The sequence below is a fragment of the Chrysochloris asiatica genome, unplaced genomic scaffold (genome assembly GCF_000296735.1).
Source record: "Chrysochloris asiatica unplaced genomic scaffold, ChrAsi1.0 scaffold00026, whole genome shotgun sequence".
NCBI classification, from domain to species: Eukaryota; Metazoa; Chordata; class Mammalia; order Afrosoricida; family Chrysochloridae; genus Chrysochloris; species Chrysochloris asiatica.
Genome location: NW_006408544.1, coordinates 11,676,342 through 11,700,185, shown reverse-complemented (window position 1 = coordinate 11,700,185; position 23,844 = coordinate 11,676,342). Strand labels below are relative to the sequence as shown.

General features: G+C 39.0%; 2 protein-coding genes across 2 annotated transcripts in view; both read left to right on the top strand.

Moving 5' to 3' along the window:
• Positions 1–3,360, top strand: part of BEND5 (BEN domain containing 5) — a 69,510-nt gene extending 66,150 nt beyond the window's left edge. Inside the window, exon 6 of the mRNA XM_006839742.1 lies at positions 3,183–3,360. Within this exon, the coding sequence (XP_006839805.1) occupies positions 3,183–3,340 (158 nt within the window). The 3' untranslated portion in view covers positions 3,341–3,360. The remainder of the gene's footprint in view (positions 1–3,182) is intronic.
• Positions 1–23,844, top strand: part of AGBL4 (ATP/GTP binding protein-like 4) — a 2,461,121-nt gene that overhangs the window by 2,018,338 nt on the left and 418,939 nt on the right. The window lies entirely within an intron of this gene.

Below are 23,844 nucleotides of genomic sequence, written 5' to 3'. Positions count from 1 at the left end.
AGAATGTTGGAGGAGACAATGTGCTTTTAACATTTGTGCTTCATCAGAGAGGGAAACCCAGGCCAGAGTGGGAGCACAGAGGCAGTAGGCACAGTGGGGTCTCCTTGCTTGATTGGGGAAGTTACCAGATGGCTGAACTGGAAGAATGAGTGGGACTTAGGCAAGTGGTGGGTGCAGCCAGGGTATTCTGGGCAGAGATGAGCAAAGACTGACTTGCTGGGTAGCCTGCGGGTGGGAGGGACGTACAGGTTGTTTAGAGTGTCTAGAAAGTAACTAGTAAGGCAGTACAAATATACAAGAAGTTCATGGAACAGTTCCATTCTATTTTAATTCCATTTTTCCACCAGTGTTTGGACGCCCCCTCATGTAGCAGACGTGGGGCTGGAAAGAAACAGGGCCCTCTACCTCCTATCTCTGTCCCTACAGGAAGGCTAAGACAAGACAAAGTGTGGATTAGACAGGCTTAGTGCAAGGAGCTCTGGTAGCGTAGTGGTTATGAATTGGGCTGCGAACCTTAAGGTCAGCGGTTCGAAACTACCAGCTGCACCGCGGGAGAAAGATGAGGCTTTCTACTCCCGTAAAGATTTACACCCTTGGAAACCCTATACAGGGTCGCTATGGGTCGGAACCGACTCGATGGCACATAACAACAACAACAAGTGCAAGTACAGGATCGCTTTGTGTCGTAACTGACTCAAAGGCACGTCACAACAACAACAATAAGGGGTGGTCAGGAAGAAACAGCAGAGGTCAATAAAGAGGTTCTTAATGTCCTCTCTGTACAGAACTCTTGTCAGCAGTGGGTGGATGGAGACACCAGAGAAAGGAAGTGTACAGCATGCTCACTGCATGGGCAGCAACACAGAGTATGGGGTCAGTAGCTAGTAGCCTTTGGATTTTGCCCACACCTACTTGCTTTCTCTCGACCCAGCTTCTCATATATAACTTAGCAAAGCTAGCCTTTATGGTGGTGGTGGTGGTTGTGTGCTGTAGAGTCAGTTCAGACTCATAGCGACCTGTAAAGAGTTTCCAAGGCTGTAAATATTTTAAGGGAGCAGAAAGCCTCATCTTTCTCTCATGAAGAAACTGGTAGATTTGAACTGCTGGCTTTGCATTTATCAGTCCAACTGGCAAATCACTGAAGCACCAGAGCTCCTAAGGTCCCTTCTAATTTTAACGTTCATCATCTATATAGGATTACCTGTTGTGAGTTGTCTTATAAAGGCAGTATTTCATGTAACTCCTATAGCAATCTCATATGCAGTTGTCCTTCCTGGTTTGTAGGTAAAGAAGCTTAGGTTTAAAGAGTTAAAGTTCTTGCCCAAGGTTACACACCTCAGTGGTACATTCCCCATGCACACTCCTAGGCCTTTTATAGCCAGAATTTTGGGGCCCCTCAGATTTCCCTAGAAAATGCATGCATCCATTCATTAACTGAACATGTCTTTACTTAGTTTTCCTCCTATGCCAAGCACTGTGCTAGGCACTGGAAATGAACAGTTGTATATACAGTGGTGTGTTGAGATCATATTTGGTAAAGTAACGAGAAGGTCAGTGAAAGAGAGGAAGACCCTAAACAAGATAGATTGACACAGAGACTGTAACAATGTTCTTTAACATATAAACAATTATGAGGATGGCTCAGGATGAGGCAGTGTTTCATTCTGGTGTGCAGAGGATTGCTATGAGTTTGAACCAACTCAACAGCACCTAGGAACAACAACAGAATACTTCTGATATTTCCATACAGTTATGGAGTTACTTCCTGTGGTTAAAATTTTTTTTTAATTTATATGGTTTTTATATTTTTTTAAAGAAGAAAAAGGGTTTTAAATATTTATATCGTTTGAGCCTTGTGGCAGCCTTAAGAAAAGTACTCTATTGTTTGTTATCCTGGTTTATGAGATAAGGCATCTAGGGTAATGATTTACAGAGAGTACTAGAAGCCAAGTGAAGTCAGACTTCAGCCAGACCTTGTTGTCAATTCACTCTTTGCTTCATCACAGCAAATGGTAGACTCAGTAAAAGAGTGACTGTTTATCAGTCGTAACTAGCACAATGAGATACCACTTCATATCCAACAAGCTTTCCAAACCTCACTACTACAACAGTGCTTGTATAAACTACTGATGGGAATACCAGTCAGCACACCACTTTGGAACACAATTTGCTTGGTATCACTATTAAAGTTGAATATGCATAAACTCTGCCTTTTAGCAATTCTATTCCTTAGTCTTTACTGGAGAATACTCCAGGAAACCTGTGCAAGGGTGCTCCTAGCCGCATTGCCGGTAATTGTAAACACTGGAAATCATCCAAATAACCATTTTCATGGACTGGATAAACAAATTAAAATCTGTAGTCAGGCAGTGAACACTAGTGAAAATGAATGGCCTACAACAATAGGTTTCAAGGCAGATAAATCCAAAATTATAACGCTGAGTGGGGAAAAAAAGCAAATCAGAAGGATATAGAGGATGTATTCATTTGTAAAGAGGTTTAAAATAGGAGAAAGTAAATAATATGTTATTTAGGGAGGCCTGGTGTGATGCAGTGGAATAAAGCACTGGTCTGTTTGAACCACAAAGTCGGGTTCAAGCTCATCAGCCACTCCTTAGAAACTCTATACAGGGTTACTATGAGTAGTAACTGACTAGATGGCACTTAGCAACAACAATAACACATGTGCTAACACTACAACAGAATTTTTCCCTGGTATCAACAGTGAGCACTTTGCTTATTCTCTCTTCTTACAGGTAAAGCTTTAGTTCAGAAAAATCTCTTAAGGTATGAAGAAGAAAACAAGCATGTTCCTAATCCCTGACCCTTTAAAATTTGGCCCAAGTCAAAGGAATTGTTGATAGACTTCAGGAAAGGGCAAGAAGGGATTGGTGAGGGACAGTCAGGAGCTTCATATGGGATATTTCCTGTTCCTTAAGCAGGTTCAGTGATAGAGACAAGGATGTTTTTATCATTCTTTTAAAGTATAAATTTTCAGTTTGTACATATTCCTTTCTAAGTATACTTTATGATGAACATTTACAAGTATAGCTTTGCCAGATGCATGAAATGATATTCAGAGAATGTGTTAATAGCCATATTTTCATTTTCCTTCGTAAAAGATTTTCACTCAAATTCACCATTAATCCTTGGCCTTCTTGTTTCTTCTTCTCCCCATCTAGAGTGTTTGTATGACAGAATAGCACAAGAAACTGTGGATGAAACGGAAATTGCACAGAGACTCTCCAAAGTCAACAAGTATATCTGTGAAAAAATCATGGATATCAATAAATCCTGTAAAAATGAAGAACGAAGGGAAGCAAAATACAATTTGCAATAAACTTTGGATTTTTCTTAAAGCCTCTGCGTTTTCCTTGAGTAGTGTATGATTTGCGGGTGATGGTAACATCCAAGTCAGAGACCCTACCATTCATGGTGGGTGTGGGTTGGAAGCTAGCAGAGTTCTGGGAACAGCAGCGTGTCTTGAACTTGGATTTCTCACAACAAAGAAGGCACATGGATTTGCTGAGACTCAAGCAGCATCCTGGAATCCGAGTCATTCTGGGAATGGGAAAAGCACTGCCTTTTCTAAGGCAGACAAAATTGTCCGCCACTTGTCCTGGAAATTGAACTGAAATTTTCATCATTCAAGGACTTCTATCTCTGTTCTTTATTTTGTTCGATAATAAACCTTCATTCATTGTTTGTTGTAGACAATCATTATTTTCATTTATTTAATAATATTAAGTGTCTAGTGGTGATCACTGTGCAGAACAGCCTGAATGCCCTTCCTTTGAGGGTTGGAATATTCAGGCTGAAGGAGAAAAAATTCATGAGGGACCTGGTTTGCTGTCTGCAGGTCTAAAAGGCTGTCTCAAAAGCAGATTACTCTCTCTGACTTCAAAGGACGAATGTAGGACCATGCGCCTTTCTAATTCAAGGTGATAGAGATTCAGCCTTTCTGATAATTTGAATTAATCTTTGTAAAAGGGTGTCTGAGGGTGGGAGTGATATTCAGTGTGGTCCAGGGAGTTGAGGCAATGCCACTTGGTGCAAGGTTTTCATCTTATTTTGTTTTCTCAAATGATCTTGAAAATTACATAATCTTTGTGTCTTTATTCAGTTACTAAGTCTCTAAGGTGACTGGTGTAATTCTGGCAAACTTCATTCAATCTTCCTGTTGACCTGCCGCGTCCTCTGCAAGTCTAGGGAGTATTTGCAAATGCTGGGGCTTTGGATCAGCATTCCTTGGTTCTGAGCCAGGTTCTTCTGCTTGCTTTGGACTTAATCTTTCTGAATTTCAGTTTTCTTAACCATTAAAAAAAAAGAGCTCTTTATCGTACAGAAAACTGAGATTCAGATATTAAGAGCAAGCAGAGGAGCCTGGCTCAGAACCCAGAAGCAGTGGTCCAAAGCCTGGAGCATTTTCAATATACAGCAAGGTAGATGGTTCGAATCACCAGCCGCTCTGCGTAAGAGAGAGGAGGCTGTCTGCTTCTGCAAAGATGCATAGCTTCAGAAATCCTATAGAGAGTCACTATGACTGGGAACTCATATAGATAATTGCTGGTGTTAAATGCCTTCAAGTTGGTTCCGACTCATACTTAGCCTGTATAGGGTTTCTGAGGCTTGGTGGAAACCTTTGTGGGTCAGAAAGCCTCATCTTTTTCCTGCATGGCGGGTTTGAACCACAGAACTTGGGGTTCGCACTCCAGTGCTTATTCTATGGAGCCACCATGCTCCCTATTTTATATATATAGATATATGCGTAACTGGTAGCATAGTGGTTACGAATCGGGCTGTGAACCGGGAGGTCAGCAGTTCGAAACTACCAGCTGCTTCGCGTGAGTAAGATGAGGCTTTCTGCTCCCGTAAAGATTTACAGCCTCAGAAACCCTGTACAGGGTTGCTATGAGTCGGAACCGACTCGACGGCACATAACAACAACAACAACAGTGGTTATAAATCGGCCTGTTAATCTCAAGGTCAGCAGATCGAAACTACCAGCCATTCCACAAGAGAAGATGAGACTTTCTGGCCCTGTAAAGATTTACAGGCTCAGAGACCCTATGCGAGGTTGCTCTGTCGGACGGCATAGCACCACCACCATGTTTGTGTGTGTGTGTGTATATATATATATATATATATAGTTAAGTTCTGTGGAGTCAGTTCTGACTCTCATAGCAACCCTATATAGAGTTTCCAAGAAGTGACTGGTGAGCTTGAACCACCTACATTGCGGTTCAAACCAACCTTGCAGTTCAGTGCAACCAGCACTCCACCGCAAGGTTGGTTTGGACCACAAGGTCAGTGGTTCAAACTCAGTAGCTGCTCTTCAGAAACCCTATATAGGGTCACTATGAGTCGGAACCGACTCGGCCACACTTAACAAAAATAACATATATATATATACATATATATATATATACATATACATATATGGCGGTAGTGTGCCATGGAGTTGGTTCCGACTCATAGTGACCCTGCATAGGGTTTTCAAGGCTGTAATCTTTACAAGAGCAGAGAGCCTCATCTTTCTCCTACAGAATGACTGTATATATGTGTGTGTGTGTGTATAAATACTGGTATGACCCTTTAGGATAAACACTGGACTGCTAGCCTCAAGGTTGGGAGTTCAAACCCAATAGCTGCTCTTTGGGGACCTATACAGGATCACTGTAAGTTTAACTGACATGGCGGTATTTTTTAAAAAGTGTGTGTGTATATATATACTCAAACAGTGTCAATCATTATCTTCAGTTTTGATTATTGGCTTTTGAGCATTGGTTGGAAAATGGCTTCTGGTTTGTCTATGGATTCACCTTTAATTGTTGGCCTATAAGCAAAAGCTCAGTGTCTCTGGTGGCTTCCAACTGGGGAAACGTAGTAAATAAAATAACCCTGTGTAATGTGAAACATCATGCGCTTTCTAGGCAACACTTGAATTAATTGTGAACCTTCTTTCATGGTCTTCTAGCTCCTCCACAAACTAGCTATGTGATCTTGGACCAATCATTTAGCTCTAAGACTATCAGTCCTTATAATATCATGAGGAAAATGAGGTCTGTATCACAGACAATGTGGATAACTTAGTAACAGTAATAATAATGGCATTTACTTTATACATACCAGGGCTGTCTTAACTGTTTAACGTAGGTTAGTTAACTCATCTGTGAGCTCCCTGACACTTAGTAAGGGTTCAGTAAACTCTTCTTGCTCCGATGTGTTCATTTTAATAGCACTGGCCACCTTAGGCATGATGAGAAGTGTAAAACGTACTAGAAAAGATTATACATCATTCTTGAGCTCATCTACCATTTCTTCCTAAGCACAGTGGGGACAAAATACCTGGAGATCCTGCTCTCTGCCATTCCTTGTAAAGATGTACACTATGATTGGTACCTGCTTTATAAGTATTTTAGAGTTAATGGGAGGAATAATCCTGAAAATATCATCAAAATGCTAATGCTATATGTGAAAGTACTTTGTGTGATAGATGATCATGTGTTAGGAACAAAGCAGCTGTGAAAGATGGGGATCTGGGTTCAAATTCTAGTTTTACCACTTTGAGACTGGTCACTTGGAGTCTCTGGGCCTCATTTTTTCTAAAGTAGAAATAATAATACCTTACCTGGGGTTTTTTGTGGACAGTAAACTCGAGAAAATGCTCTGTAAGTCATAAAGATCCACATAGACTCTACCTGTTAGCCTCCACATGTATATGCCTCCGCAACTCTACCTATGTCCAACAGAACAAAACACTGCCTAATCCTGCTCCATCCTCATAATCATTGCTATGTAGGAGACTTGTTGCAGCTACTGTGTGAATCCATGCTGTTGAGAGTCTTCCTCTGTCATTCATTGGCCCTCTACTTAACCCAGCATGGATTCCTTCTTTAGGGATTGGTCCCTCCTGGTAACATGTCCAAAGTACATAAGGCAAAGTCTTACCATTTTAGATATACTTCTTGGAAGACAGATTTGTTCATTCTTCTAACAGTCCATCGTATTCAATATTCTTCACCAATACCCTAATTCAAAGGCATCTATTATTTGGTCTTTATTCATTATCCAGCTTTTGCATACATATGAGGTTTTGCATACATATGGTATACCAAGTATACCATAACTTGGGTCAGGCACACCTTAGTCATCTTTGCTTTTTAACACTTCAAAGAGGTATTTTGCAGCAGATTTGCCCAATGCAATGTCATTTGATTTCTTGACTGCTGCTTCCATGAGTGTTGATTGTGGATCCAAGCAAAGTGAGATCCATAACAGTACCTCAATATTTTCTCCATTTATCATGATAAATAGTCTGCATGTAAGTCAGGCTAAACTCAGAAAAGGATTTGAAGAGGAAGCACAAAGAAGTCAATTCTTACTGGCGATTAGGAAAGGTTTTACATAATAAGACATTTTCTTGAGCCTTTGTTATATAGTAGGTGCCTAGTTATTTTGTGAGGGTAATTTTTGTATCTAGTGTACAAATGAAGAAACAGGTTAATAATGGTTCATTACTTGCTCAGTATCCCACCAGTTATCATCAGTAGAACTGGATCAGATTCCAGGTCTGTGCAAATCATGTCCTTTTACCTCTTCCTTGGAATATAAGTGGGAAAGCATGATCTGAGTTGAGAGTATATTTAGAGGAGAACCAATGAAAAAAGTGTAGTCAATGGAAATCAGTCCCATTAATTCATGTCATTTGGAGAGATTGTGAATTACAGCACTGTTTATAAGGATTCATAATTTTATTGCATTTAAATACACAAAATTCAAATTGATTTTGTAAAGTAGAATGTTTCCCCAAATTGCACCATCTTAAGGATTTGCTGAGGCACTTAAAATACAGATTCCCAAGCTCTGAATTGGACAACCTCAATGAATAGTTCAAGGATAGGGCTGGGAGCTTATATTTTAAACACAAATATCTTAGACTATTCTTATAATCACCCACTTTGGAAAAAATACTAGCCTAGAAGTAATTGGAATCCCTAGGTGGTGTAAATAGTTAACGTACTTGATTGCTAACGAAAGTATTGCCTTTTTGAGTCTACTCAGAGGTGTTTGGGCTGGTCGGGAGATTTACTTCTAAGATTTCATTCATTGACAACCCTATGGGGCACAGTTCTGCTCTGACAAACACATGGGATTGCTGTGAGTTGAAATTGACATAACAACTGTAGAAGTCATTAAAGGATCTGCTTTGGTGAAGGATTAAGAGTGCTCCCTATGTTAAAACAGAACAAAACAGATGGTGCTTCTAAAGTACTTAAGGATATATAAACTTGAGAATACATATTCTCTTAAATAACTGAGAATCTTCTCTCCAAATGCCATTTAGTTGGACTAAATATAGAAGGTAAGATTTTGTCTAGGCACCAATTATTTTTACCTCACTTTTGCACATAGAACCATTCTTTTGATCCCTGTAACAGCTAATAAGTTGTGTAGAATGGGATGGTCCTTTCAGAATTGGCAGAGCCTGAGTTGATGAGATTTGTACTGTCTTCAGAAGTCCAGGCAAAAACTTCCCTTTTACCACATGAAACAAAGGTGTGGCTTGACTTTATTTTCTTCTAGTTGAGGAAAGTGTATTGGTGACTATTATTACGTGCCTATGGGCTTCTGAATCATGACTTTTTTTCTTTAACTGTTAAGTAATAAAAAGGAGTCTGGTGTGATGCTGTAAGAGAAACACTGAACTGCTAACCACAAGGTCAACATTTCAAACCCATCAGTTGCTCCTTGAAAACTCTATGCTGAGTAGATATGTATAGGAACTAACTCAGTGGCATTTAACAACAACAATGGCAAGTAATAAAAACCACTTTTTAAAACATTTTGAGAGAACACTCCAAATTCTACTATTGTAAGCATTGTGGACACCACTCATCTGTCAGTTTGTCATCGGTGGTGGCTTGCTTGTTGCTTTGATGCTGGAAGTTATGCCACTAATATTTTAAATACCAGCAGGTCACCCATGTGGACAGGTTTCAATGGAGCTTTCAGACGAAGAAAGACTAGGAAGATGGAGCGGCAGACTATTTCTGAATTTTAGCCACTGAAGAGCCTTAGGAAGAGCTTTAGAACACTGTCCAATATAGTGCCAGAAGATGACACCATTATGAATAGCACCAGAATATTGTCAGATATAGTGAAGGAGCTCTGGTAGCGTAGTGGTTACGAATCGGGCTGTGAACCTTAAGGTCAGCGGTTCGAAACTACCAGCTGCTCCACGGGAGAAAGATGAGGCTTTCTACTCCCGTAAGGATTTACACCCTCAGAAACCCTGTATGGGGTCGCTATGAGTCAGAACCGACTTGAAGGCACTTAACATAGAACATAACATAACATAGTGCTGGAAGGTGAACTTCATATGATGGGAGACACTCAAAATATGACTGGGGAAGAGCTGCTTCCTCAAAGTAGAGTTGACTATAATAATGCAAATGGAGTAAAACTTTCAGTACCTTCACTTGCTGATGGAACACAACTAAAATTAAGTAGAAATAGCTACAAACATCCACTAATAATTGGAATATGAATGTACAAAGTACAAATTTAGGAAAATTAGAAGGTGACCAAAATGAAATGAAAAGCATAAAAATTGAATCCTAGTCATTAGTGAGAGGAAATGGATGGACATTGGCCATTTAAAATCAGACTGTCATATGGCTTTCTATGCTGGGAACAACATAGTAAGCTGCATACATCTGCAAAAGGAACATTTCAAGATTTCAGTATCCATCTTGAAATACAGTGCTGTCTATGATAGGATATTGTCCATACACCTACAAGGAAGATCAGTAATCACCACTATTATTAAGATTTGCACACCAACCACTAAAGTCAGTGATGATTCATTGAAGAATTCTACCAACTTCTTCAGTCTGAAACTGATCAAACATGTAATCAAGATGTATTGATCATTACTGGTCACTATAATGCAAATGTTGGAAACATAGAGGAAGGATCAGTAGTTGGAAAATATGGCCTTGGTGATAGAAATGATTCTGGGGATCACATGATCACAATTTGCAAGACAAATGACTTATTCACAGCAAATGCCTTTTTTATTCAACATAAAATGTTGAATACACGTGAATCTAACATAATCAAATTGACTATATCTGTGGTAAAAGACAGTGTAAAAATGCAATATCATCAACCAAAACAAGGTTAGAGGCAGACTGTGCATCAATTGCTCATATGCAAGTTCAGAATGAAGCTGAGGAAAATGAAAACAAGTTTATAAGAGCCAAAATATGACCTTGAACATATCTCATCAGAATATAGAGACCATCTCAAGAACAGATTTGATGCATTAGGCACTAATGACTGAAGACAAGAAGAGGTGTGGGATGACATCAAGAACATTATACAGAAAAAAAAAACATTCAAAAGAGAGGAGAGAAAGGAAAGATCAAAAAGGATGTCAGAAGAGACTGAAACAATGTAGTAGTTGGAAGACATGATGAAGTAAAAGAGCTGAACAGAAAAGTTCAAAGGGCAGCTCAGTAGGCAAAGTCAAGTATAGTGAAATGTGCAAAGACCTTGAGAAAACCAAAAGGGAAGAACACACTCAACATTTCTCGAACTTCCCAAATAGAAAAAAAATAAATAAAGGCTTGGGTTGCAATAGTGAAGGATTCTATGGGAAAATAGTGAATGATGAGGAAAGCATCAAAAGAAAATTGAAGGAAAATGTAGAATCACTGTACCAAAAAGAAATGGATGATGCGCAACCATTTCAAGAGGTAGCATATGATCAAGAACCAATGGTAATGAAGGAAATAGTCAACACTGCGCTGAGACATTAGTGAAAACAAAGATCTAGGAATGGATAGAATTTAAATTGATGTCTTTCAAAACCTGATGAAGCACTGGAAGCACTCATTCATCTATGCAAAGAAATTTACAAGACTGCTACATGGTTAACTAATTGTAAGAAATCCGTATTTGTGCCCATTCCACAGAAAGGAGACTCAATCATATGGAAATTATCAAACAATATCATTAAAATCACATGCAAGTAAAATTGTGCTCCAGATAAATAATTTTTAAATGGCAGAAGCAGTACATCGACCGAGAAATTCCATAATTTAAAATCAGATTCACAAGAGGACATTGAACTAGAGTTATCATTGCTTACATCAGATGGATATTAGCTGAAAACAGAAAATACCAGAAAGATGCTCTTTTGTGTTTTATTGACTATGCAAAGGTTTTTGACTATGTGGATAATGACGAGCTGTGGATAACATTGTGAAGAATGGATGTTCCAGAATACTTAATTGTGCTCATGAGGAACCTATATATAAACTAAGAGGTATTTGTTCAAACAGAACAAAGAGATACTGAAGGGTTTAAAATCAGGAAAAATGTGTACCAGGACTGTATTCTTTCACAATACTTAGTCTGTATACTGAGCAAATAATCTCAGGAAGTGGATTTATACGAAGAAGAACATGGAATCAGGATTGGAGGAAGACTCATTAACAACCTGCAACATGTGGATGATACAGCATTGCTTGCTGGAATTGAAGAGGACTTAAAATACTAACTGATGGAGATCTAAGCCTTCAGTATGGATTGCACCTCAATGTAAAGAAATATAAAATCATCACCACTTGAGCACTATAACACCATGATAAGTACAGAAAACATTGAAGCTATCAAAGACTTCATTCTGCTTGTATCCACTATCAACACTAATGGAAGCAGCAGTCAAGAAATTAAACAGCATATTGTGTCGGGGTCCCGCCTCGACAGGAGAGTGGGTTTCACGAAGTAAGGAGATCTGGTGGCAAAAGAGAGAGATGAAATAGACACAAAGAAGACAGACACACAAATTTGATGCAAGCTGACAGGCAAGCTGGCCTTCTGCAAACATTGCATTGCCTTGCATTGCATGCATGCAGCACTCACTCTACCTCAGTCTTTTATTTTCTTTTTTCAAGGAGGGATTTTTCACAAACGAAGGATGTGATTATTCAGATAAGATAGAATACAGAACTGAAATGTGATTAATCATTCATAACAGGACACAATGATTCACAGGAACAAATTTTAAAATATACATCACAATTGTCTCAAGGATACTTAACATACTTTTAGCACTTAATCTCTAATGGGTAAAGGTGAAAAAGATTTAAAAGGTCATAGAAGGCTTAAAGTAAGGTTTTTGAAGGGAGTCAAACTGTCTTTGTATACTTTGCAAACAAAAGCTCATGCTTTTGTTTGTGAGCAAGATCTCAGATACCTGTCTTCATTTATCAACTAATAATTCTTTCTTCTTTACTCTTACAATTCCAGGGAAGATGAGAGAGGAGTCTCAACCTTTCTAAGAAGGTGAGGTCTCGCTTCCACATTCCTTTTCTTCTTTCTGAATTCTACATCTAAATGCTACATCACATTTCCATATACTTCCAGGAGGAAGGAGAGCATCTGGGATAAACTGATTATACCCAGAGGCGGTTTGAGGGTGCTGCCATGATTGTCCTCTAATTAATACTCCCAATATACCTGTTCCTGGCCTTTCTGAGTTCTCTGAGGAGACTTTTTACTGTCTCGGCTTTAGAGGGGTTTTGGTCCCATTGTTGTATATGGACATCAAAGGCTCATGCTTCAAGTTAATATCAAGATGCAGTTCTGACATGCTTCCCAGGTGGCTATTGCTTGTTCCTCAAAAAGATTTGTTCCCAGGACCCTACACACTGCCAACACAGTGGAGACATTAAGAGAGGCACATAAGAAACCATTTTCTCAGAAGCTACAATTACTGGAGTTAGAAGCATAGAATGAACAATAAGACCAAAGAAAATTATACAGAGGTAGCCCACCAGTAAGTTCACAAAAACCTATGAACCCAGGACTTCAGGGGGTCACTTCCTTGGCCCTCAGGGTCCATGGCTCACAATTCTGAGGAGGGCCCTGGGATTGGATTTTCATCCATCTTGTCACAGGGCCACAGCTTCTCAGTGCTTGCGTATGCTGTTCCCAGCAATATTGCATTAGGCAAATCTGCTACACAAGACCTCTTTAAAGTGTTCAAAAGCAAAGAAGTCAGTTTGAGGATTAAGGTGCACTTGACCCAAGATAATGGTATTTTCAATAGCCTCATATGCATGTGAAAGTGCAACAGTGAATAAGAAAGATCATAGAAGAATTGATGCATTTGGGTTGTGGTAATAGAGAATATTGCAAGTACCATAGACTGCCAGAAGAAGAAACAAATCTGTATTGGATGAAGCACAGCCAGAATGCTCCTTAGAAGCTAGGATAGCAAGACTTTATGGGTACTTCTTCAGTCCCTGGAGAAGGACATCATTCTTGGTAAAATGGAGGGTCAGTGAAAATGAGGCAGACTCCCAGTGAGGTGTATTGGCCCAGTGGCAGCAGTAATAGGCTCAAGTGCAAACACAATTTCGAGTATGGTGCAGGATCAGGCAGTGCTTCATTTTGTTGTGCATAGGTCTCTATGAGTCAGAACTGACTCGATGGCACTTAAGGACAGCAACAAGCATTATGGTATATTTCTTGTATTCTTCTAAAAAATATTTAAAATATATATTTGATATTCCTGTGATCATGACGTATGAGAAGGTCTGTATTTTTCTTTTTCATTTAACATGTTTACCTGTTGCTACAGGAAATTCATAGTTATCAATTCGAACATCCATCTAGTGGATGGACATTGAGAAATAATTTGCTAAAACATATGATCAGCTGTCCAGGCCCTCATGGTGGGGTTTACCTACAGTTTTAAAAGTCCACCAAAGACTTTGCTGTGTACTGGTGGTAGTGTGAACTTGAGTTTAAACGATAGATAGATGCATTCAGGCTCAATTCTCAGCTCTAGGACTTACTACCTAACTTGAAGCATGTTACTTCAGCTGTCTTAACATCAGCTTCTTTGTCTATAAAATGGAGGAAATACCTAGATTATTGAATGTTCGTGAGCAGATAAATAGCTGTCAGTGTTAATACTGGAATTTCTCTCCTTTCCCCTCCCACACCTGTTCAGTCCTCACTGAGTGTGCCCCTATCTGTGTCAACCCTCTCCTGAAATCTTATACAGTGACTCCAGCTTCCATGCCTGCCTTGCCCTCTAGAATTTCTGTGCTTATCACACAGTATTTGGGGGATTTCCCCTGTATATCACGACTAGACTTCCCCTCCCCATCCCAGGTCCCTTCAGTCCCCACCCAAGCCACCCATATATGCATCCAATTTTCCCTACTCTAGATATGTAGATTGTTTATAAATAAAATTCAGATGATAATATTTGTTCATAATTTTTCTCTTTATATTTTGTATTGTTTTCTTAGTGTTGTTTCACCTGGCTCAAAAAAATATTATTATTTTTTGACATAATTATTATCATTATTGATGAATATTGTCAGAGTGTAAATTTAAGAATGCTGTTCCATTGCACTCTTGCCAATAATAGATGTGACCATTTAAAACACTTATTTTGCCAACTTGATAGGTGAAAAAGAATACCTTGTTACATTTTCTCTGATTATGACAGAGTATACATTTCTCCAGAGTTTGGTTCTTTCTGTTCAAGTTGTAAGCATTTTCTATCAGAGTCTATTTCATCTTCTGTGTTTACTCTTCTCATGGACCAGTGTGTTTACTTTGGCATGTAATGTTTGCTTTTATATCTGCAAATAGATGTACCAACATATTTCTATCACTTCTTTTGAAGGGATTGATCTGTTTCTACCAGGAAGCTTCAAAGGTTCATGGAATCTAAAAGCCAAAAGTGAACTTTAGGTCCTCTGTCCAGATGATTATAAGCAAATGACTTTACAGACTGTAAAGTCATGCATACAGGCATGGGGAATTCATCTCTTACCAAAGAATCCATCCTATTATTGCCAAAAGGCTCTTTTATTAAGCTTAAAATCTACTTTCTTGTAATTCCTAAACTCATTAAAATTCTTCTTTCTGAAGTCACACAGACTACAACTTCTGACAACTCTTTCACAATTGGAGGTGGCTATCATGTCTTTTTACCAAATAAGTAAATACCTCAAATTCTACTCCATTATTGCTCATGTGAGGGAGGCTGAATGAGGAAGAGCGGGAGCTCTGGATTTAGACAACGTTTTGTCCAAATCCGGACTCTAACATTAATGTCTTAACCTCTGAATAAGTTCTTAACCTGTTTCAGCTTCAGTTTCTCATTTTAAAAATAGGAATAGTAATGCCTACCTGACAGGATATGTCAAGGGTTAAGTAAAAAGGGGAGTCAAAAATTATCTGTACTCTGGTTGTAGACTTTATTTTAATAGATTTTTAGAAAAGACAAATGTATAATTTTTCAACATAATCTCCTTGTTTTTCAATACACTTTGTCCATATGTCAACCAGCTTTCATATTATATTACCTTATTAAAAAATGTTTGAGGCTGAGCTGCAAGCCACAAATACACCACTGTCTTCACTTCTTCATCAGAGGTGTATTTTTGTCCCCAAAGGGCTGCTTTCAGAGGGCCAAACAGGTGAAAGTCTGATGCAACAAGATCAGGACTATAGGAAGGATGCTTTACCACCTCAAAACAAAATTTGCAGAGTATCAACAGTGTGTGGACATGCATTGTCATGCAAGATCAAAACACCCTTAGATAGCAATTCTCTGAGCTGATTCTGAAGTTTAGGCTTCAGCTCTCTAGTGAACATCTCACTGTAATGAGTACCGTAGATTGTTGATTTTTTCCTGATAGTTTCCAATACTGGCCATTGAGAATCCCAGAAAACTGTAAGCATTAATTTTCCAGCTGATGGTTGACTTTTTTTTTTTTTTAAGTTTTTATTGTGAATTGAGTGATAGTTTGCATGGGAGAACATCAGTTTTATACTCACCTTATCGCATTTTGTTTCATTGCAATGATTACAGTCCCCTCCATGCATTCAACAGTATTCGCTTCTATTCCCTCTGTTTTTTGTTTGGATGTACACGAAAACACTCAGGAATATATAAGCATTTAAACAACTAAAGGGCACATTCTGCAAGTCTGCCTCCTGGCTGCCAGCACACAGCCTTTCTCTTTCCAAGAGTCTAGAGTCCTCAGTTGCTCTATCTCTCCATGTCATCATCTCTGCCTCCATCTCTGGTATTGCTGCTTCTCTGGAGAGGTTTCCACATTCCACTCATGCTCTTCTTCTTTGATGGTTCTAGGGTCCTCTGTTCCTGGAATGTAAGATTAATGACTCCCCTCTTTATGTTACAAAACTTCTACCTTTACAGTTGTGACATTCACAGTTAGTCATGGTAACAATTACTCACTATTGAAACATAAGAATCTTATCCCCATCTCCTTTCACCAGACTCATCTAGACAAGAGGAAAACTATTGAGTAAGGATTCTACCTTCCCCCCACACTCTGAAACTCAACTCCCTCTTGAAAACTTGTAAGCCAGTCACTTTGTGCCTTTATAGCTCCCTCTCTCCCCCGATTCAGGTAGCCAATGTCTAAGTTGCCTGTCCCTATCAACTCTGTATACAGAGGGGATAGGATGAAGACTCCTTCCTTCTCAGTTGGTATTTTAAGCTACTACATCCATAAGTATAGGTCAAGTTTATCAAATTATTGCAAATTACACTTCTTTCCTTTGTTACATTTTATATCTTTTTCTAGTCGAGTTGTGAACATCAGACCATCAAAGCTAGGTCAAATGGGTACTATCTGCAAGTTTGGGCATTCTTGTGCATCTCCCCTCACTTGATGGATGCTTCACTCTCAGCTCTAGCCCTCTGTGGCTATGTCCTTGCCCATAGGCTTAGGAGTCCCCAGGTCTCACCATATTTCAGACCAACCAGCCCTTTCTCTTCTCTCTTTCATCTCTAGGTTGACAGAGGTCTATGGAGCATGGTTGAACTCAGCCCATATAGTCATTACTGCCTTTCCCCCACTTCCACTCACCGGTAGATGAGGGTTGACTTTTGAACTTTTCCTTGGTTGGCAATTGAGGCTGTTTCCATTCCATATTCTGCCATTTACTCTCAGGCTTGTGGTGATGAATCCATGTCTCATCACCAGTTAACGATTTTTTTAAAAAGAAACTTTAATCTCCCTTCAAGCACAGCTTCAAATTTTGTTTGCAGATGTTGAAACGCTTTTGTTTATGCTCTTCTGTGAGTTGTTTTGGTACACATCTTACACAAACTTTTTCAAAACCCAAGTCTGTCATAGATTATTGCATAGGCAGAGCCATGGCTGATTTGCAAATGATTTACCACATAATCCACTGTCACTCATCTATTCAACAGAATCATTTCACGTACATGCTCAATGTTGTCATCAGCTGTGGATGTGGATGGGCATTTTAATATAACCAGAGTGAGGATACTTTTTAACTCACCATGGTAAAATAATGTGAGTAGCGCACCCAGGCATTCATGATCTCTTAGCTCCCTAGTCTGGAGAACTCTGACAATCCAGGTTGCTCTTTTATGGAAGTGCCCTAAAGGTAGAACTTAGAAGTGAACAGTATACTCCAGGAAGAGTCTGATTAGCACAAACTAGAGCAGGATTGTCACCTCATTATGATTGCCAGTCCTGGTGTGACCCTGTAGGATAAGCAATGGACCGAAAGGTCAGTTTGAGCCAAAAGGTCAGTGTTCAAACTCACCATCCACTCCTCCTAACCCTGTACAGGGTCACTTAGAGTTGAAATTGACTCAACATCACTTAACAACAACAACAGAATTGTCAACTCTTTAGGATTGTTAGCTCTATTAATGTGACCTAACTTTGAGCTTGTCTCCTTAGTAATGACATTATAAAGTGGGCTTATATTGTGTTTATTATTTCTGAACACTCCCCTATTCCCACTTTTCATCTAACACAATACTTGTCCCATTAGTTCACTGTGTTTATAGGTGAAAGAGCACAGACGTTGAGTCTGAGAAATGCATTCTGAATTCAAATCCTGGCTTCACTAATTATTAGATTCTAGGACCTTTGTTGAGTTGTTTGTTCTGTCGTTGTTAAAGGTAAATTGTACAGCCCTGCTACTGTGTCAAGTTCTATTAGCCCCATTCTGCTCCAGTTCTACCCTTCTGTAAATGTAAGTTTCTTTTGTCTCCTTTTCTACCCCTTTTTCATCTTAATAGTTTCCCCATCTTTGCCTCAATGTATGAATTTCTCCAATTTATTTCTTAAATGAAATACAGAGCTTTTGCATTCATCCTTATTCCATTTCATCTTATTGGTTTCAGCCCAACATTCCAGCTGGTTGAGATCTTCTTTTCCATTTCTGTTTAAAACACAAAATAAAATTTGAAGACAGCCAAAGCCAACAAAGAAAACCCAGCCATAATCCCAAGAGTTCAGCCCAACTGCACAGTCCCTTTTGTCTGTCCAAGTGCTGGACCTCTTTGTTCACAGCCACGTCAATGGGCCTCCAAGGTGCATCTGCATTCTGCCTTGTTCCTTGAACATCATCTGGCAAACATTTCCTCTCTGCCTCCTGATTTTCCTAACTACGGTTGTAATGTCCTTCCCAGCAGTAGGCCATAAGTAATCTCTTATCATTTTGCTGTACATTTTATTGTCTCTATTTTCTTGCTATTAAAGGTAAGATTGTTTATCGTTGCTTTCCCTTCTGTTGATTTGTTTCTTGGAGTAAATTCCCAGGATTGAGTTAAGTGGGTTAAAGGGTAAGAACATTTTTATAGTCCTTTCCATATGTTGTTAATATTGCTTTCCAAAAGGCTAATACCATGTCTCAAGCAATGTAGACGCGTATGTGCCAGTTTCCCCACAGCTTTGGCAGTATTTAGAATTTTAAAAAATAACAATGTTGAATTAGCTTTCTATAAAATGGCACTTCAAGTTTGCCTTTATTTGCATTTCTTTGACTACCCATACAGAAGCATTGTTTTCATTATCTTCCTATGTGAATTGCCTATTCATACCTTTGGGCATTTGAGATTCTTTTGAAGTTTTATTTTATGATATCTCTCTCTCTTCTAGTTTTCTGATATGTAAATCTGGTCCTTTGTATCTTCATCAAGTTGACAGTAGTAACATTCAGTTCGATAACAAAGGTAAAGGGTAAGACATGTGTCCCTTCACAGAGGGTCTTCTTGTAGTCACTAAATCAAAACAAAAGCAAACGAAAAATCCACTGCCATCGAGTCAATTCCAATTCATAGTGTTTCTTAGACTGTAAATCTTTACAGGAGCAGATAGCCACATCTCTCTCTCCCTCAGAATGGCTGGTGGGTTTGAACTGCTGACCTTGTGATTAGCAGTCCAGTTCTTATCCTATAGCTCCACCAGAGCTCCTCCATTATTATTCTACAAGCCAGATTATTCTGGTATCTACAACTAGGTGTGGTAGGGAAAGTCTCGGAGGATATCACATGTGAGCTGGCACCTAAAGGAGGAGAATGGTTGTGTGAAAATCATTTGTCTGTTTGTCCACCCTTCCATCCATTTATCTTAAACCTGCTGAATCTCTAGCCTGTGTCAGGTATTCCTCTAGACATTGAGGAGAATGCAGGAATGTTTTCCTCCTCCTTGACTTCCAGGAGCTTACACTTTCATAAGGAAGAAAACTCATATTTCCTGACCACCTATTTTGTATAAAATGAAAACTCAGCTGTTGAAATCCAGTGGTGTACACTTCTATTTTGACACACATGGGGTTGCCATGAGTCCGAATTGTGGCAAATGATTGCCTACTCTATCATCTACTGGCACTTATACTGTCTCTTCCAAGTGAAGACGCTACCAGTGGTTCAGCAGAAGAAAAATGAAGCTTTCTGCTCCCATAAAGATTTACAGCCTTGGCAACCCTGTACAGCATTGCTATGAGTCTAACTGACTAGTTGCTTGGTAAATGTTGAAAGAGTAAATGAATGTCTTTATTATGATCATGTTGACTAAAAATCATAATGATTTTTTGTTCTTCATAGCCATTCTATGATGTATCTTTATTTTGTTGGTAAGAAAACTGGACACTAGAGAGGATAGTAATGTGGTAATCATGATGTACACAGAACTGGCTGAAACTTTAACCTACTTTTCCTGATGCAGATCTGGTGGTAGCGGTGCTGGATATGTGCCACGGAGTGGGTTCTGACTCATAGCAATGCTGCACAGGGCTGCCAAGGCTGTAAATCTTTATGGGAGCGGAAAGCCTCATTTTTCTTCTGCTGAACCACTGGTAGTTTCGAACCACTGACTGTGAGATTAGTAGCCCAGCTCATAACCACTACTCTAGCAGAGCTATTTCCTCTGTTTTCTGTATCAGGAACCTAGGTGGGATAAACACTGGGCTGCTAACTACAATGTCACAAACTACAAACCCACCAGCTGTTCTGTGGGAGAAAATGAAGTTGTCTGCTCCCCTAAAGATTTATAGCCTTGGGAGCCTAATATGAGTCGCTATGAGTCAAAACGGACTTGAGCAGTGGGGTTTTGGTTTGGTTTTCCTATATCTGAAGCCCTGATAGAACACTGGTTAAGCACTCAGCTGCTAGCCAAAATGTCAGGTCAAACCCACCAGTCACTCCAAAGAAGAAAATGGTGGCCAGTCAGCTTCTGTAAAGATTTACAGCCTTGGAAACTGTTTGGGGCAGAGTGGTCCTTATACTCTGTTGATATAAGTCTGAGTTGGCAATGAATTTTTCTGACTCCTCTACATCAATAGCTGTTCACCTTTAGCTAACTTCAGAATCACCTTGAGGATTTTCTAAAACACAAATTGTGGGCCCAACTCCTAGAGTTTCTCAGTGTGGTAGCTCAAAAATTTGCATTTTCATTGGGTCCTCAAATGATGCTGATGCTGCTGGTCCAGGGATCATACTTGGAAAATAACTGCTCATACAATGCTGCCGTCCCATATTATAATGATGATAAGAGGTATGTAATTACATCTTAGTGATTTAAACTAATGAACCGTGACTAGCAGATAACCCACTTGGCTTTTCACAGAAGAAGCTAGGGTAGACAGGCAGAAGGTTAAACAGATGCAGCCACTGCCATCCCTACTTCCAAACTGCTGTGGGAGTTTGCAGGTGAGTCCCATAGAGGTAGGACACACTTTGCCATGTGTAAAATGGGATGGCAGTCCTGACTCTGCCTGTCTCCCAGAAATGGTGGTAGACTGCATGAGCTAACAAACTTTTGGAAGCCCCCTCGTGTTTGTAGTATTGTTCAAGTTCTCTATTTCTTTAATAATTTTTTGTGTAGATGTTCTAATGTTCTATCTATTTTTAAAAGTGATGCATTGAAGTCTCCAAGCATTCTGGCTACACATCTTCCAAGACAGATTCATTAGCTCTTCTTGCAGTCCGTGGAATAGCCAATATTCTTCATCAACACCATAATTCAAAGGCATCAATTTGATTTCAGTCTTCCTTATTTATTGTTCAGCTTTTGAATGCATATGAGATGACTGAAAATATCATGGCTTGGTTCAGGTGACCCTTAGTCTTAAAAAGTGACATCTTTGATCTTTAACACTTTAAAGAGGTCTTTTGCAGCAGATTTGCCCAGTGCAATAGATCATTTGATTTCTTAACAGTTGCTTTCATAAGCACTAATTGTGGCTCCAAGTAAAATGGAATCCTTGACAACTCAATCTTTTCTTTGCTTATGCTGATGTTTATTGGTCCAGTTGTGAGATATATATATTTTTTTATCACTGAGGTGTAATCCATGCTGTAAGATGTGTTTTGTTTTGTTTTTAAATCTTCGTTAGCAAGTATTTCAACTCCTCTCTGTTTTCAGCAAGGTTGTGTTATCTGCAAATTGCAGATTGTTAATGAATCTTCCTCCAATGCTACTGCTGTGTTCTTCTTCATGTAGCCCAGCTTCTTGGATTGAATAAATATGGTGAAAGGATGTTGTTGTTGTTACTAGGTGCCTTGGAGTCAGTTCTGACTCATTGTGAGTTCTTACTCAGCACAACATAATGAAACAATGCTTGGTTCTGCCCCATCCTCACATTTCCTATTTTAAAACCAGGGAATCCTAGTGTGGCACTGGAGGATCAACACAACACTGCTAACTGCAAGGTTGACTGTTCAAACCCAGCAGCTGCTCCTTGGAAACCCTATACAGGGTAGTTATAAATTGGAACTGACTCAATGACACTTAACAATAACAAATATCCTCTTGTTCTGTTTGAACAACTACCTCTTGGTTCTGCATGAGCACAATTAAGTGTTCTGGAATTCGCATTCTTAGCAATAGTTTTCGTAATTTATTATGATTCACACAGTCACGTTGGAGCATGGCGACTCCATATGATAAGTGTCAGATTGTGAACCACAAGGTTGGTGGTTTGAAGCTAACAACTGCTCCATGGGAGAAAGATAAAACTTTCTGCTCCCACAAAGATTTAAAGCCTCAGAAGCCCTATACAGGGTTGCTATGAGTCAGAACTGACTTGATCGTGCTTAACAACAACACATGACTGTGTATATTAGCTGTGTAATAAAACACAGGTAAACGTCTTTCTGGTGTTCTGTATTTTCTGTCAAGAGTCATCTGACACCAGTCAGGATATCTCTTGTTTCATATCCTTTTCTGAATCCAGCTTGACTTTTTGGAAATTCCTTGTCTATGTATGCTGAAACTATTTTTTGCATTATATCCAGCAAAATTTTACTTTCATGTGACATCAATAGTTTTGTTGGATAATTTCCACATTCTGTTGGGTCACCTTTCTTTGGAATGGGCACAAATATGGACCTCTTCCTCTGAGTTGGCCAGGTAACTGTCTTGCAAATTTCTTGGCAAAGACAAATATGTAAAGCATATCTTCGGTTTATTTTCAATTGATATTCTGTCAACTCCTGGAGTCTTGCTTTTCACCAATGCCTTCAGCACAACTTGGACTTCTTCTTTCATTTCTATCCATTCTTTATCATATGCTATTGACTCTGTAGGGTAAACACTGGACTGTAAGGTCGGTTTGAACCACAAGGTCAGCGATTCAAATATACCAGCTGCCCCTTGGACACCCTATACAGGGTTGCTATCAGTCGGAACTGACTTTATGGCACTTAACAACAACACATTTCCTGAAATAGTTGAGCCTTGACCAATTCTTTTCATGCAGTGACTGTACATTTCTTCCATATATATTTTTTTAATATTTCCTGCATAGTTAAAGATTTTGCCCATAGAGTCCTTCAATAATACAACTTGAGATTTGAATTTTTCTTCATTTTTACAGCTTGAGAAGTGCTTAATGTTCTTCCTCTTTGGTTTTCTATACCTAGGTCTTCGCACATTCCATACTTTGTCTTCACTAGCTTCCTTGTGAAATCTGCTGTTCAGCTTTTTTGCTTCATCATTTCTACCTTAAATTTTAGGTGTTCTATATTCAAAATCAAGTTTTAGAAACTCTTCTGACATCCATTTGGTCTTTTCTTTCTTTCCTATATTTATAATGGCCTTCTGATTTCTTCATATATGATATTCTTGATGTCATTCCATAACTCGTCTGGTCTTCTGTCATTAGTGTCCAGTGAGTCAAATCTATTCTTGAGATGGTCTCAAAATTCAGGTGGTATATATTGAAAGACATATCTTAATTGGAGAATTAATCCATTTGTATTTAAAGTAATAAAGTAATTATTGACTAGAAAGAATTTTGCTATTTGCTTTTTGTTTGTTTTATACCTTTTTTCCTCTATTACTTCCTTATTTTGTGTTTATTTTATTTTATTTTCATTCTAAGGAAACATTTTGATTCCCTTCTCATTTTCTTCAGTGTATATAGTTTTTGTTTTTTTTAATTTAAGGTTTTTATTGTGGATTGAGTGAAAGTTTACAGGGCACATCATCAGTTTCACATTCAACA